Source organism: Protopterus annectens, chromosome 7.part1 (assembly GCF_019279795.1).
Source record: "Protopterus annectens isolate FY-2018-M chromosome 7.part1, PAN1.0, whole genome shotgun sequence".
In the NCBI taxonomy this organism is placed as follows: domain Eukaryota; kingdom Metazoa; phylum Chordata; order Ceratodontiformes; family Protopteridae; genus Protopterus; species Protopterus annectens.
In genome coordinates, this window is record NC_056740.1 from 311955029 (window position 1) to 311971784 (window position 16756).

Genomic DNA, 16756 nt, shown 5'->3' on the forward strand with positions numbered 1-16756 from the left:
TTGCTTAAATCTGACATGAGGCAGTGCTCATGTTTTGTCCATGAAAAGAGGTAATTAAAGAAAGGAACTAAACTGGTTAATAAGGTAGAGGAACTAAACTGGTTAGTAAAGAAACAAGTCACCCATTTGACAACACATTAATAAACCCCCACTTGAAATACTACTCAGTAGACAAATATGAATTTACTGTATCTCATGGAAGTGAATGGTATACAATAAGTAAGATTAAGAATTACAGGAAAAATGAATAGACAGGAGTGTATTTTGTATGATAAATGGGATACATATCAATGGTTGAACATGTAACATAATCAAAGTGTATTTATTCCAAGAAAACTGTTGTAAAAATGGACTTCTTGAAAAATAAACAGTAAACTAGGTGTTTTTATAGGGCGTAAACCCAATTTACCCCCTACTTGAGGAACACTCACTACTTAAATATACCAACTCTGAGATTGTACACTACTACAGAAAGCGGAAAATTTCTTCTATATATATCTGTTATTTAATGAGCTTGCAAAATTGCCGGTCTTGTACTAAATCTAATTGAATTGTATCCCATGCAGTTTACAATGTTACTCATCACAGAATAGATTCAAACAGTTTGTCATTCAGCCAAGCAGTATGGTTGATAAGTTCATAGGTGTTTACTAGGCTAATGACCACAAGGGCCTTTTTAAGCCTAGCCATGCATCCCAAATCTCGGGCAAGTTCTGATACCCTTGATAAGTGTAAGCATGGTCCTGGGAGATGAACCATTTACAGGTTACCTGTTTGCATCAAAGACATAGGTGCCAAACCAGGGATGAATTTCCAGTTTGCCATCCAATTGTCCAAGCTGCACTTGAATTGGATTAGGGAGGAACTCTGCTTCACATGGATGGGGAGCCTGTTCTATAGACGGGTTAGTCTCTGGGATACATACCTGTGCCTCCAGCAGGTCCTTTTTATATCACAGACAAGGTTTAAGTCTTTAGAACAAGTAATTCTGGTACTGTTTGTTTTGTGGATATGCAGGAGATCCATCAGAGTGGGGTCTGACAATGCCCTGTATGCCAGGCATAGATCTCCTCTCAACAGTCTGTAGGAGACAGAATACAGGGATAGGGCCTTGAGTTGGTCTGCACAGGACATATTACTTATGCCCTGTATTCTTTTAGTGAGGAACTTCTGTGGACATTCCAGTTGTCTGATATGCCTGCTTAAGTACATACCAAAGGGGGCATTGTAATCAATCATAGGTCTGATAAATGCTGAATACAGTGGAACAATGATTCCTTGGACTTAGATACCATACCTTTGTTTATAAGTTGCACAACATAGAATGATTTCCTCACCACTGTAGAAACATGATGATCAAAGTCTATATTACTATTTATGTGTGTCCGTAAGGCCCTGACTACTGGGTCAACTCTAAGGGGTGTGTTGTCAATATGATAGTTACCAGGGATGGATGACTTCCCAAAGGATACTATTATGCATTTTTTGGCATTTAGTTTTAGGCCATGAGTCTGATACCAGTTGTTTGTTTGTATCAGGTCATGAGTCTGATACCAGTTGTTTGTTTGTATCAGCCCCTCCTGGAGAACATTTGTGTCAATGTGAGATTCAGTGACCGCTCCTAATTTGCAATCATCTGCAAATTTAGTCAGCCAGAGACCATTGACATTGGCCTTGACTTCTGAGAAGTCAATTCTAAAAATAAGCGGCTCAAGGACTGATCCATGAGAGGCTCTACTTGTGAATGGCCTCTTTGTAGAGTTGGACTCCCCAGTTCTAACTTTCTGGGTCTTGTCTGTGAGCCAGTTGGCTACCCACTGGGTGACATATGGGTTTGTACCTAACCTTCTGAATTTGTCAAAATTGCCTGAGTGGGGTATTGTGTCAAATGCCTTGGCCAGGTCAAGGTAGGCATTGTGAATGATTTTGCCTTCATCCATTGCTTTGGTGACCTTCTCAAAGAAGTCCACCAGGGTGAGTAGACATGATCTGCCCTTGACGAAACCAAACTGGGTTGGGTCCATTGTCTGGAAGTTTACAATAGCTCTGTTTATCATCTTCATGATAATTCTTTCCATGGATTTACATATAAGACCAGTGAGACTTATGAGTCTGTAGTTTCCAGGGTCTGTAGATGGCCCACCTTTGTGCAGAGGGATGACTGTTGCCTTTCTCCATTCATGAGGCATGAAGCCTGTTTGGAGGCTACAGTTGAATAGCAATTCCAGATCTCTGATAGGTCATGTTTCATGCTATTTAGAAGGCATCCTAGGATATTGTCTGGGCCCACTGATGCAGTGTTCTTGGTTTTAGAGAGAGCATTAAGGACCTGTTCCCTAGTGATAGTAGGGGAAGTTATATTTGATGATATTTCCTGAGTGATGGTTGAGGGGGAGAGAGGAGTAAAGTTGGAGCTGAATTTATCAGCCAGGAGGTTTGATATATCTTCTGGCTCAGTATAGGTGGCTCCATTTACAATGAGATCTGCACACAATTGTGTATTGCCTTTGAGGTTGTGGACATAGCTAAAAAATGCTTTGTGGTCCTCCTTGGCCTGGGAGGGCAAACTTACCTCAAATTTGGCTTTGGTAGACTTTAATTGTCCTCTGAGTTGTTTGTTTAGTTTAATGAGAGTGCTTTTATCCTGCTGGGTGCTGCACCTCCTAATTTTTGCCATGATTTTCTTCTTCCTGTTATACATCTGATTTTGTCATTCCACCAGGGTGGCATGTTTTTTGAGTTAGTTCTGTACTTCTTCCTGATGGGTACAGCTGCCTCTATGCAGCTATTAACATGCTTGTTCAGTGTTTCTGTGAAAAGTTCTGCATGAGCAGACGTATTCTCAGGGTTTATAGGGGCTTGAAAATTTGCCATGTTCTCACTTAATAGCAGGAGGCTAGCCTTAGAATAGTTCCTGAATGTTCCCGGTTTAGCTGGGGGTATAGGTTTTATTTTTACTTCAAAGGAGACCATTTTGTGCTCTGACCTTATCAGGGAAGGCATTACAGTAGGGGGTGTGCAGCACTCTCCCATATCAGTGAGGACCAGATCCAGTATGGTTGCACCCCTGGTTGGTGTATTGACTATCTGGTCCAGGGAGTTTGTATTTACAAAATCCAGGAATCTCTGTGCATGTATGTTTGATGTCTTATAGGATTCACAGTTAATAGTGGGGTAATTAAAGTCACCCATGAATATGGTATTGGGTTGGATGGTTAGTGTTTCTAATAAGTTTAAATGCATGGTATGGGTTTCCTGGGTCATAGAGGGGGACCTATAGCTTGCAAGGAAGTGCTATTGGATTTTACCTATGGTGATTTGAACATGGAGCAGCTCAAGTGCATTGTCCTGTTTGACCAGCCTTGAAGAATATTTATTTTTGATGTAGATAGAGACACCTCCATCTTTAGTCCCTGCCTGTGAAGTAGCTGATCTAAATGTGTGGAAGGCATTATAACCCCTCACTATTGGTGTGCTGTCTGTGGCTTTAAACCACCTCACAGACATCAGCATTTTCTAGTTTAAAGAGAGCTTCCAGGGAGTGGATTTATTTGTTTAGGCTCCTAGCATTGAGCAGTAATACCTTAAGATTTTCTTGGTTTTGATTTGCTATGTTGGAAGTACTTTCAGTGTGGCATTGCCTAAAAAAGGCACTATGGGGAAGACCATGTTTAGCTAATATTTGAAAGCCTCGAGGGGAGAGGTGCAGACCATCCCTAGCAAAGTAGCATGGTCTGTTGACCATCTCCTTCCATGCTAATAAATATTGAACCCCCTTAGAATGACACCAGAAACTAAGTCAATTATTAAAGTCAGTCATCTTTGTTTGTATTGTGACATCATCCTTGGAGAAGGTAAAATGCTGCTCAATGTTAGGTTAATACCAGCCTGAGACACATATTCTGGGAGCTCTGTGATGTCTCCCTCCATCTAGTCTAGGGAGGTACGTCTCAGGTAATTTACTCCCACATGGACTATGACTGAATCATATTGGTAATTGTAATCCAATGACCTGAATGCATGTGTAATGTGGCGGATCCTAGCTCCTGATAAGTAACTGACCGTAATTTTCTCCTTACTTAGCCTGGTGAGAAGGACATCAGTGTGTCTTACAATAGAGTCTCTAGTGACTAGAATGTTGGATTGTGTGGTGGCTTGCCTTATGGGCTTAGAGGTAGAGGCTCCATGAGATGTAGTTCTATGTGTTGATGTGCGTTTGGGGCTGCTGAGGGTATTTCTTTTGTGTACTTTGTCTTGGAGGTCTTTGTGGTTTAGGAAGGTTTACATGTAAGTGCCTCAGTATATATGGGTCTGTATGTCTGCTTTGAATTGTGCGTGATGGGTGGAGCATGTGTATTACTGACAGACTTATTGATATTAGGAATACTTTTATGTGAGAGCTTTACCTCCAGTGATGTTGTGTAAATATACCTCTCACATACTGTATCAGTTTGTTTGAGAATTAGCTGGTTGTCAGTAAACTTGAGGCAATTTCTACACTGCCTCAGGATGCCCATATCCACCAAGCCAGTAACGGAGACAGTAGGAAAATTCATATCCATGGCAACAGACCCTTTTTTATTGATTAGACTTTTGGAGGAAGAATATCAATCACTGTCAGGAGTATCTGGTTTGCAACTATGTGGACAGTGCTTGTCACTGCAAACTGGTTGTCCTGTGCGCAACTAGATATTGGAGAAATTTCAATTGTGCTTTTACAGGAAAAATGTCACTCAAGGTGTCTGAATCTGCACAGAGCACTTTCAAACACTTGAGGGGAAACTAATATGTAGACCCTGAAAATTTAAGGGTGATGTATTTAGGCAGATATTCTGAAGTTTGAAAAAATCAAGCAGTACTTGCTGAAAGCAAAGAATCTGACAAATGAAATACCTTGTATTATACCATGACAGTTATACTAATGGAAAAAGGTCCCATTAGTATTACATCAGAAGATGCCAGACATCTGCGGAAGGGCTATACTATGCCATTATTTAAGAAACGAATAGTTTCTTTAAATAATGTCATAATTGCTATATTGTGAAATGAGGGAACCAGGTACACAGTAACAGAAGATTTCCATAGACAACATTTGTTTCTAAATCAGTAGGCTTTATTTTGCATGCATGTTGCCATCATTAGTGCTGTGTGGTGCATATTGTTGGTATAACTCATCCACAGTCATTGGAGATGTTTCACTAAATTCAAGGTTAGATAGAAAAATTATGTTTAAAACTTTTTCAGGGGTTTCATTTTTCTGCCACCATTATTTTGGATAGTCATTTTATAGCCTACCAAAGTACCCAACAAAATGCGTGGGGTATATTTGCACTGTGTCTGTGATATTGGGCAAACAAAGCCATACATATTTCATTTACAAAAAAAATGCAAATGTTCAGAACTGTGTAGAGCTTCAAACCTTAAAGGAAAGATGTTAAAATTCTCAATAAATGCCTTCTGGTTTGAAAGATTTTCAAATTGTTTTGTTTCTAACCTGTTTTTTTCTTTTTTGTTGTTAAGATTTCATCTTTATTCATTATATATTTTTGAAAAAAGTTGAAAATAACTTGGCAGAAGTGCTTGCACTTTGACAAAAGTAACACTAATTTTAGCAAATGCTTCTAAACCGTTTAGCAAAAAAAAAATTTAAATGGGAACTCGAGTATTTTTGAGGATGTCTTAAAAAGTCATGTTGGCAGACTGGATCAGCAGTCCAGTGCTGATTAATTAACATTGTATTATATGTTCATAAAGTAAGAAATGTCATTGACCACTCAGAATTCAAAAAAACAGAATTAATGTGAGCAGAGAGGTCCAAGAAAAAGAAATTTGCCTAATCAAGACAGAATTATTATGCCATGAGTAAAGGCCTTTCTTTCAGTCACCATTTTTTTGTACTTGGTAACTACTGCTTAAGGAGAAAAAAAAGAAAAGTGCAACAGAAGACAGCTTGAAACTAACTTTTCTACTTGTACTTTCATAAAAAGGTAGAACTAGAGTGGAAAATCTTGAACTTCTCCAGTCCAGTTCTGTTTTATGAAGCCAAAGTTAATAAGCAGAAAAACAACCATCCTGACAAAAGGGAATGCAGCAGCAGGAGCTCCCGGAGTTGTTCCAGCTGCCACGAGAGTGACTAAAACATAGGCCTGATTATTAGTGTAAAGCATTTTACTGTGAAGTCTGTGTGCTCATTTAACACACGGCATCCAGGCTAGATTTGATCCATCAAGGACAAATGGGGTATTAGTGCGTAAAAATCTTTTTTGTGTGTGTGTTTGGGCTTCTGTGTGTCTACCCAGTTAGTCATTATTACTTGCATATGATATAATGTTAAAGTTTCCTATTTCTATTTCAATACATATACTTTGTGGGAGCAAATTTTGAAACCTCTTGAATCAAAACGTTATCAGTCAATTCATTAGGCATTTGCCTTATAATAACATTGTTTGTGCCAGCTACTAAGTTTTATGCCTTTTGTGTACATCAGCCTCATTTTTTTCCGTTTTCTACATGGAGTAGGGGTGTTGTGTCGATTAACACCATCTCGCTTGATTCAGTACCACTCTGTTAATTTCTTTGATAGTCATGCTTGACTGTTACATGTCTTCTGTCACACAATCTATCCATCTCTTTGCTGGATGCCCTTCTTTCCTCTTAATGCCTTCTTGTCCATCCAAAATCTCCTTTACTAGGTTATGTTCTGCTTTCCAGTGCATCTACCCAAACCACTGTAATCTGTTTTAATGGACTATGCCTCCAGTTGGAGCTACTTGGGCTTCTGCTCTGATGTCTTCAATTTTTCATCTGTTCTACAGTGTACATCCTACCAGCCCACTGAGGGGCTTCATCTCCATTACCACTAGCGTCCCGGACTGCTCTGTCTTCACTATCCAGGTTTCTGTACTATAGTACTGGTCACACCATGGTTTTGTACACCTTACTCTTCAGCTTTTTTGACATTCTTCTGTCACACACTACCGCTGATAGTTGGCTGCAGCACCTCAGAGTCTAACTTTGACCTTCTCATTCTGACGTTTCATCTTCTCAGCCACCCCTCCCAGATAAATATATCTAGTAGCTTGCTCCAATATTTTTCACTGTATTTTGGTTTTCAGCTTCTTCTGACACCCTACATTTTCTGCTACATTTGGGATGCGTCATTCTCTCCATATTGCTATAATACCCTCTGCAGCCATTTCTCTTCTAACTTACCCAACACCTTGCAGATATCTGTTGTGACCTCACCTGAGCCTACTGCTTTCCCTGATTTTGTTTTCCTTAAAGTTTACTCTTTCATCACAGGTTTTGCTTAGGGCACTATAGCTTCTTTGGGGTTTTCTTCATTCAGAAGGTGCTGGAAGTATTTCTTCCATCTGCTTTTGATGTCCTGCAGACGGGTGAGCAGCTTGCTGCTGGTATCCCTTATGAAAAGTGTCTGATGACTATCTTCTTTATCTTTCTGTCTTTGTCTTGCAACCTGATGAGTTTCTTTGTGCCATGTACTGAATCACTTTTCAGAAGATGTGCTTCTGATGATTTGGTGTTGTGATTGCTATCCAACTAGTATTCCTTCTTAGCATGGACAACCCTTTCACTTTATACTGCTCTCTCTTTCTTTTTATAACTTCCTGGACTTCTGCATTCTACCACCATTTTTTCTTAAATACCTTATTTCCATATCCGTCTCAGCTGCATGTGTTCTATATTGCTCACACAAGCTGTTTTGAGGTGCTGCCATTCTTCTTCGACTCCACTTATTTCTCCTTTCTGAGGTGATAGAGCCCTGAGTAATTCCTTGAACTCCTGTGCTTTCTCGTCACTGAACTTTCATTTTTGAGCCTAGTCTTTGTTGACCTTGGAGCCTTCTCTGACCACTGCTTGTAGCTGATTGTGCTAACAAGTGGTTTGTGCTGTGGGATTGACTTTGCAATCACTGATTCTACCCACTGCCCTTTCATTTCTAGGAGGAAGTCTACATAAACTATGCCACTCTTGTAAGTGATCTTGTGACCGTGTCTCTTGCTGAACCTTGTGTTAGTGATCATCAAGCCATCTGCCAGACAGAAGTCTAGAATGGCCTCTCCATTATATCCCTGTTGCACCAGCCATGTAGACCTATCCAGTTCTCATATCCTCTTCTGTCTGTTCCAATATAAGCATTAACTCATGCTGTCTTGCTTTATATGGCAGGTCCTGTAAATGATGCATGAATGCACTCTTCCTTGCCATTCTAAATCTGATACTATGAATGCTGCCCTATCCTTACACAGGAGTTTAATTGCCATGAGTCTGTCAATAATTCTGATAATGTCCCTGATTGAATCCCCAAATTATGTCAGTATACTCCAGGATAGTCTCACACAGACCACTGACTGGTATATTAATCATAGTCTCAAACTGAATGCAGAGAAATGCATCACCATTCCCTTTGGCACAAACAATGCCTCTTCAAACTATTAAATCAATAATAATACCCTAAGTACCCATGAAGTGATAAGGGATCTAGGATCACAAGTTGACCACGACCTTAACTTCGACCAGCATGATACCATTGTAAGGAAAGCTTTCCATGTAGCTCACTTGATTAGTAAAGGCATTGCCACGAGAGCTAAAGAAGTTATAACCCCCCCCATATACTCGGCACTTATCCGGCCCATAATTTAGTATAATGCCCCATTTGGTATGCACCATACTAAGCACCTACAGCAATCAATGAGACCTCAGAGGTTTCTAACAAACAAGATCAAGGGCCTCCAGCATGTGTCTTATATGGACTGACTAAAATCCCTGTCACTATACTCTGTATAGTATAGACTTCTTAGGGGAGAGTTATACCTGGCCTACAGAGCAACCCAAACCTAATGAACTTACTGCATATCTGTAAATCAAATGGGTCTAGGGTCAGTCATTCCAGGATCTTAAATATGGCCTGCAACTTAAATGGGACATGCTGGAGGGACAGATTTATCTCCCAGCAACTGCCACTTCTTTGGAACAGGCTACCAATTCATGTGAAACACAGCACCTCTATGACACTGTTCAAGAAGAATCTGGATGAGTGGATGGGGCACCATAAATTCTTACCAGGGATAGTGCCCACAACCCTGCTGGACATGGAAGTCATCATTAAATGCAATCTTGGGTATTGACTAGTACCTGTATGGTATTGCAATGGGTTGAAATGGCTAGGCTTAAAAATGACCTGCAGGTGATGTCCTAGTAATCTGCTATAATCCTGTGACACTCACTGTCTTCTGAATTTTCTCCCTCACAGAAATTCCCACAATATTTCTAGGCTGTCCTCTCACTGTTCAGTACCTATGGATTCAGTTGACTTGTGCTGCACCCCCTTTTCATCTCGTCTGTATCTTGTTTTCTGGGTACAGAGGGTATCCAGACTCCTTTTTGTCATCATGGCATCCACTTACAAACTGCATCCTGTCATCATCATCATCATCATCAATCATCCCCCTTTTTATCATTCTCTACGTGGGTTGGGCTGTCATGTCAGCTGTCGCCATCTCTTTCTATTCACTTCTATTCTCCTGCCTTCTTCAACCCTTCTGCCCGACTGTCACAGGTCTTCTCTCACACAGTCCGTCCACCTCTTTGCTGGGTGCCCCTGTTTCTGCTTGCCTTTTTCCTGTCTCTCCCAAATCTTCACCAATTAGTCTTATGCTTTTCTGCACATGTGCTCAAACCACAGTAATTGGTTTTCTTTGACCTTTTCTGCAATTGAAGCTACATTGACTTTTGCTCTTATGTCATCATTTCTTTTCTGTCCCACAGTGTGCATCCTACCACCGGTCTTAGGCAATTCACCTCCATCAACTCAAGCTTCCTCAGCTGCTCTGCCTTTACTGCCCAGGTTTCTGTACCATACAGTAGTACTGGTCATGCCACTGTTTTGTTCACCTTACTTTTCAGCTTCTTTGTCATTCTTCTGTCATACGCTACATCTGATGCTGTGTGCCATTTGGTTGCCTCCCCTCTGCTTCTGGCTTCTCATTCAGACTTCCCTTCTCCTCAACCACCCCTCCCAGATACTTGAAGCTGTTAACCTGTTCCACTATTTTTCCTTCTATCTCATTTCTCAGCTTCTTTTGTACTCCACCATTTGCTGCTGTTATAACTATCTTGTCTGTACTCAGTTCCCTTCCGTCTGCTTTCAGTTTTGCATTCTATTCCTATATCCTTTGCTGAAGGTCTAGCTCAGAGTCTTTCTGTACTGCCACATCATGCATACAGCAGCTTTGTTGATCTGTCCCCTCTGACCTGTTTGCTAATGTAGTCCATTGCCAGTATGAACAGCAGTCATCTTAGAGCTGAACCCCGGTGTACACCCACTCCCACTAGGAACACGTTTGTGAGATTGAACACTGTTTGTACTTGAGTCATCAGGTCCTTGTATATAGCTTGCACTAATTCTACCAATGTTTCTGAGACTTCGAACCACCACAGGACTGCCCAAATCTGCTTTTTTGGGACCTTGCCATATGCTTTTTACAAGTCTAGGAATGTCCATTTGGACATTCTCCTCTTGTCAACTATCTGTCTCACTACAAACATTGGGTCAGTTGTGCTACACCTTGATCTGAATCCAAACTGCTCATCCCCCATCTTACTTTCTACTACTCTGCGTATTCATTTTATCAATCACCTTCACTAGAACTTTCATGCAGTTTGATACCTCTGTACAACGAACAGTTTTGCATGTCCCCTTTGTTCTTGAACACTAGCACTATTATGCTTATTTTACAGTCATTTGCAATATGCCTTTCTCCACACACTGCTTTGAGTACCCTCAGGATCCATTTCTCCCCTTTCTCACCCAGCATCTTTATCACATCTGCTGGGACCTCATCTGAGCCTGCTGCTTTTACTGACTTCATTTCCTTTAGGGCTGTTCTTACTACGTCTGTGGTGAGCTCCTACTCTTCTCTCATTGTAGGCTCTGTCTGGGGCACTACAGCTTCTGTGGTGGTTTCTTCATTCACATTTTGCTGCAAGTACTCCAGCCATCTGCCTTTGATGTCCTGTGGACTGGTGAGCAGGTTGTTGCTCCATCCATCTGCCTTTGATGTCCTGTGGACTGGTGAGCAGGTTGTTGCTCCATCCATCTGCCTTTAATGTCCTGTAGACTGGTGAGCAGGTTGTTGCTCCATCCAGCTGTCTTTTATGTCCTGTAGACTGGTGAGCAAGTTGTTGCTCCATCCATCTGCCTTTCATGTCCTGTGGACTGGTGAGCAGGTTGTTGCTCCAGCCATCTGCCTTTGATGTCCTGTGGACTGGTGAGCAGGTTGTTGCTCCATCCATCTGCCTTTCATGTCCTGTGGACTGGTTGCAGGTTGTTGCTCCATCCAGCTGTCTTTTATGTCCTGTGGACTGGTGAGCAGGTTGTTGCTCCATCCATCTGCTTTTCATGTCCTGTGGACTGGTGAGCAGGTTGTTACTCCATCCATCTGCCTTTGATGTCCTGTGGACTGGTGAGCAGGTTGTTGCTCCAGCCATCTTTATGTCCTGTAGACTGGTGAGCAGGTTGTTGCTCCATCCATCTGCCTTTGATGTCCTGTGAACTGGTGAGCAGGTTGTTGCTCCAGCCATCTGCCTTTGATGTCCTGTGGACTGGTGAGCAGGTTGTTGCTCCATCCATTAGCCTTTGATGTCCTGTGGACTGATGAGCAGGTTGTTGCTCATCCGTCTGCCTTTGATATCCTGTGGACTATTGTGCAGGTTGTTGCTAGCATCCCTTATGAAGGGTTCATAGGTTCATAGGTTTATACTAGGCTATCTGCCCTAAGGCATTTATAAGCCTAGCCCAAATTTTTGTGGCTTACGCCACCCCTTATATGAAAAAATACTGTGCCCATTAGTTTGTTGTGCCTCTGTCCAGCAGTGACACAGAGATGATTCCCGGGGTAAACCTATGATCTCCCATCCACAGGTCAAGATTTCTCTTGAACAGAGCCAGCAAGGTGCTCTGCCTCACATGTTTAACTATGGTGTTTAACTATCTTTATCTTTCTCTCTTTGCCTTGCAACCTGATACAGTTTCTTTGTGCCATCTACTGACTTACTTTCCAGAAGCTGGTAGACTGCCTCTGATGTCTTGTTCTTTGCTATTACAGATCCTTTGCTTTTCAGCCAATATTCCTTCCTAGTTTGGTCTGTCTTTTCTGTCTCCTACTTTTTTCTGCATTCCTTTCTTTTAATAACTTCCTGGACGTCTGCATTTCACCACCCACTCTTCTTATGTGCCTTATTTCCATACCTGGCTCAGCCGTGTATGTTCTATAATTCTCACACATTCTGTTTTGAGATGCTACCATTCTTCTTCAACTCCACCTATTTTGTCTTGAGGTGCTAGAGCCCCAAGTAATTCCTTGAACTGTTGTGTCTTCTCCCCATTCAAGTTCCAGGTCTGCAGCTTGGTCTGTATTGAATGTAGCAATCCTAAGTTCATGTTTGACAGGTTGTTGATTGGTTTTATGTCCGCCTTTTCACTCAACAGAGCTATCCCAGGTAACCCAAGGTAGGCATTAGGACACCAGCCTGCCAGCAGGTTATTGACCCAGGGCTGCCAGGCAATTAAATGTCCGACTTCTTTTTGTTTTTACCTGGAAGGCTTTTTTTGTTATGAATTAGCAATCACTGTGACAGAGTAGGTATAGCACACTCGCCTTTGGTGCAATGGGTTCTATTCTCACATGAGGTAGGCACTGCAGTGCAGCATAAGGGGATGCTACACTCTGAGTTTGCCATCCTTTGACTGAATGTTAAACTGAGTTCCCATCTGCTTGAACTGGTGGTAGCTCAGGTAGATGTAAGAGATCATATAGCACCGAATGAAGAACAGGGGATACCCTGGACAAATTTCCTCTAGTAGTGTAAATACCACCTTGGGTCTTCCCTGAAAATTGTCCACTGGGTAGTAGGGCTAAATAAATTACAGAATAAAAGTAAAATCTACCTCTCATTTTAATTTTATATAAAAACATTGGTCAAATTCACGTGGCTCTGACAAACCATCATCTTTGATGTAGCTTGTGTTATGCTTCTGCACGTAATGGAACTACTTAGTAAATGCAGTGCAGACCCAGGAATAAAAAAAGAACAAAAAAAACAGGCATATATATATATATATATATATATATATATATATATACCTTTGAATCAACCATATCGAGTACCTTTCTAAGCACAGTGCAGAAGCCTTTTTCTAACTTGAGCAACAGAGTAAGAATCTGAAGTGGAGCAGCAGCAGATGTGATTAACATTTCTAAATGTGTTAGCATTTACTTCCAGTCATTTAGATAAAGGTAGTAATATTCATATGTATCATTCTGCTAATGCTGACAGGAACACAATATCCTTTTATAAGGTTGGTGCCAGCTATGTTTTGAATAGGCATGTATGAGAAGTTTCCAGATTTGGAAGTTGTTGTCAACCCCATTTTTTTATCAAATTTTATATTGTATATGTTCTTTGGGGTTACCTACCAGTATACTGTTACTGATAAAGGAAGTAATCCAGATATATTTCTTTGCCATATGGAAAAATATCCAAACAGCATATGGAAGAATAACTTATCTTTTAGTACACAAACAGCAATGCATCTCAAAACTTCAGTGCAACATTGCTGTAAAAGTAGTCTTTTGTTTTATGACCAGGTGAAGAGTGCTAGCATTTTTAAAAAGGTAAGAGAAGACCTGATTACCATTTGGCTGCCCTCTGCCAAGTCTACCTTGAAATAATTCACCACTTTCAGTTATATCACTTGGAGAGTAATTCATTTTTAGTTTAATGATTAGCAGAAAGTTAAGGGATAAGGGAAATAGAAGTGAAGTCTGACCAGTGAGCAAATGGGTTAAAATAGTACAAGTAAACTAAAAAAAAAATTCTTTCATCTGTAAATAGTTATTTTTTCTACGTAACTGCATTAGCCAAAGCAAAAAATAGTTACAACCTGTAATTCCCCAACTAAAGTGGATAGAGCTGGTTCATAATGTACATTGGACTGGCCATAAAAATAATGGCCAGTACTGTAATGTAATAATATTTCTTCATTAAGAGTCTTTAAAGTTTATGAAGGTTTAATATTTCATTCCAGTAAACCAAAAATGAGAGTCACAGGGCTCCCTTACAAATTTAAATGCTTTTGAATGTTTTTACAGCACTGCCACTGATTTATTGACTTATTGCCTCAATGCTACTAGACTATCTGCTTGAGTTGGGGGTAGCTAAGGTGGGTATAAGAGGTCCCACAAAACTTACTGAAAAGAGTCAGAGAAGTTCCCAGGTTGCATGGACAGATTTCCCCTAGTTAGTATGAAACTACCTCTGGTGTCTCCTGCAAGGAAGCCATTGACCTAGTGAATCAAACCCAGTCAACAAAGCTTAATTGTATAACATTAAAATAATAGTTCAAGTGCTTATAACACTTTGACACTTTCTGCCTGTTATTTCACATCCTTACTAAGGGAAGACTAACTGGCTTACATTCAGGAAGAAAAACTATATTTAGTAAGGTTCACATATGTTTGTACATTTACAGTTCATGGAAATTAGATGTTCACATATATGTTAATGCACAAATGAAACAGTTCCACAAAGGCTGGCAGTAAAGTTGTATTGAGTTATAATCCTGCCTAAACAAACTTCATTGTTTGAAATAAAAGACAATTCCTGACATTTCTACAATACTATTAAAATATTGTATTATGGTTGTGTGTAGCAACAGAGGGTTAAGCAGATGCCCACCTTAGTGTTAGCATACATTTCATAGGAGACATACATTAGTAAATGATCACCAAAATTAAACACCTTAAACAAAAATATGTCTCTCTAGTGACAGGAAGCTAAACAGAAGAGTTTTTTTTTTTGAGTTCTTGAAAGCTGTTTACATCTCATGCTTTAATAACAGTACAAGGCCATGGTATTAACTTTTTATTTGGTGGAACGTTTGGGAAAGGACTTAAAAAATCTGGAAGAAATGTTAGAACCAGGGTTGCTTTGACTCCATACAAAAATGCAACATAGTGTACCTAGCAAACAGAATCTCATGGCAGAGGAGAAAACAGTGATAAATGTGGAGATGGGAGCTTGTGGTGAGCTGTAGGCAGCTATTTGATAGGATCTAAACTAAAATGAGGTAGTAATAAGCAAAACTGAAAAGAGGGTAATTCAGAAACAGCAAGTTATCACATATACATGCACTGTATAGACTGTATGTGTGTGTCTGTGTGTAGATGTATAGATAGAGGTACTTGCTTATAAATGCATAAGAGCAGACAGTGGCGTGTGTGCGGATATACACCATTTAAGTATTATAGAACTCCCAGGATACTTTGTAGCATAAGCCTAATCAGTGCATAGTCTACAAACCTGAGTAGGTGCTGCAATGTCTGTTCAGAGCAAAACCCAGCATATAGTGCACTAATAGAAGATGTTTTTTGTTGCTTGATGTTTTGGATTATTAACCAACTATTTTAAGCAATTTCTTTGGTTTCCTGAAAATGCATATTAAAAATCAATGTATTTGTTTTATGAAAAATGTATATTAAATACAGCACTTTCTTGGGGTAATATGCATGTGTTATATTTCCAGTACAGCTATAAACAAGGCTTGAGGCAGTCCAAAAGAATAGAGTTAAATGATGCATATAATTCAATAATAGTGATTTCATACAAACTAGATTTAAATGTGTATACTCTAGCTGAAAAAGTCATCAAAAGAACCAATGGATGACAGTGACATATTTCATTAAAACAGATGTACAAGAAGAAAGGCATCATTGGTTGTGATGATAGTGAGGCAGTGTAGATGAAGACACAATGAATGAAGCATCCTTTTGAAATTTAAGGTAAAAAGTGGGTTCAGTAATGTTTACAGAATAGTTAAGTGCATAGGATAACCATATGAGGAGTTCATAGTGAGTTACACTAGGCTGTTTAACTGAGGCTTCTTGCTTGTGAGACAGGCAAAAAGGTAATGTGAAGTAGCTGTGTTTTATATACTGCCATGCTTTGTATGCTAATGCTACAGAAACACAATGCCACATCTCTTGCACTTTACTTTACAGGACCAGGCTTGGCCTTCATTGCTTACCCCAAAGCTGTCACACTGATGCCTGTTGCTCCTCTCTGGGCAGCTCTCTTCTTCTTCATGCTCCTTATCTTAGGTCTTGACAGCCAGGTAAGTGTTCTACCACCTTTTCTATTTCAAGAAAATATTTTCAGTTCTGATGGATTCTGTAGTAGAAGCAGATTAGGGCAATGTTTCCAATGTAGAATATGCAACATGAACGCATATGATATGAGCTTTGTGTAAAATAAATTGTCCTGTTTTTTTTTTGTTTATTTATTCATGTTAATTGATCGAGTTAGTAGATCAAACATAGTGGATCCATTTCAGCTCCGGCTGAGTTAAAGGCTGTATACAGGATAGGTGCTGGCATAAATGTGTTTTTACAAGGTCTTTCAGACACAGATATATAGGTTAGTGTTTTTCAGTGAAACCAGTATACTTACACAGGTTAATGCATTTCAGAGATACAAAAGACTCCGATATCATGCAATAAACAAAGGTTATATTACTTATGTTTCAGAGACACACACAGACACACGCAGATATATATACATATATCTATATATATATATATATATATATTTATATATATATATATACATATATATATATATATATATATATATATATATATATATATATATATATATATATATATATATATATATA

The 16756-nt window shown here is 39.8% G+C and overlaps 1 protein-coding gene across 1 annotated transcript in view; it reads left to right on the top strand.

Moving 5' to 3' along the window:
* LOC122807744 (sodium- and chloride-dependent creatine transporter 1-like) overlaps window positions 1-16756 on the top strand; it is a 992499-nt gene that overhangs the window by 826045 nt on the left and 149698 nt on the right. The window contains exon 9 of the mRNA XM_044078732.1: window positions 16083-16195. Within this exon, the coding sequence (XP_043934667.1) occupies window positions 16083-16195 (113 nt within the window). The remainder of the gene's footprint in view (window positions 1-16082; window positions 16196-16756) is intronic.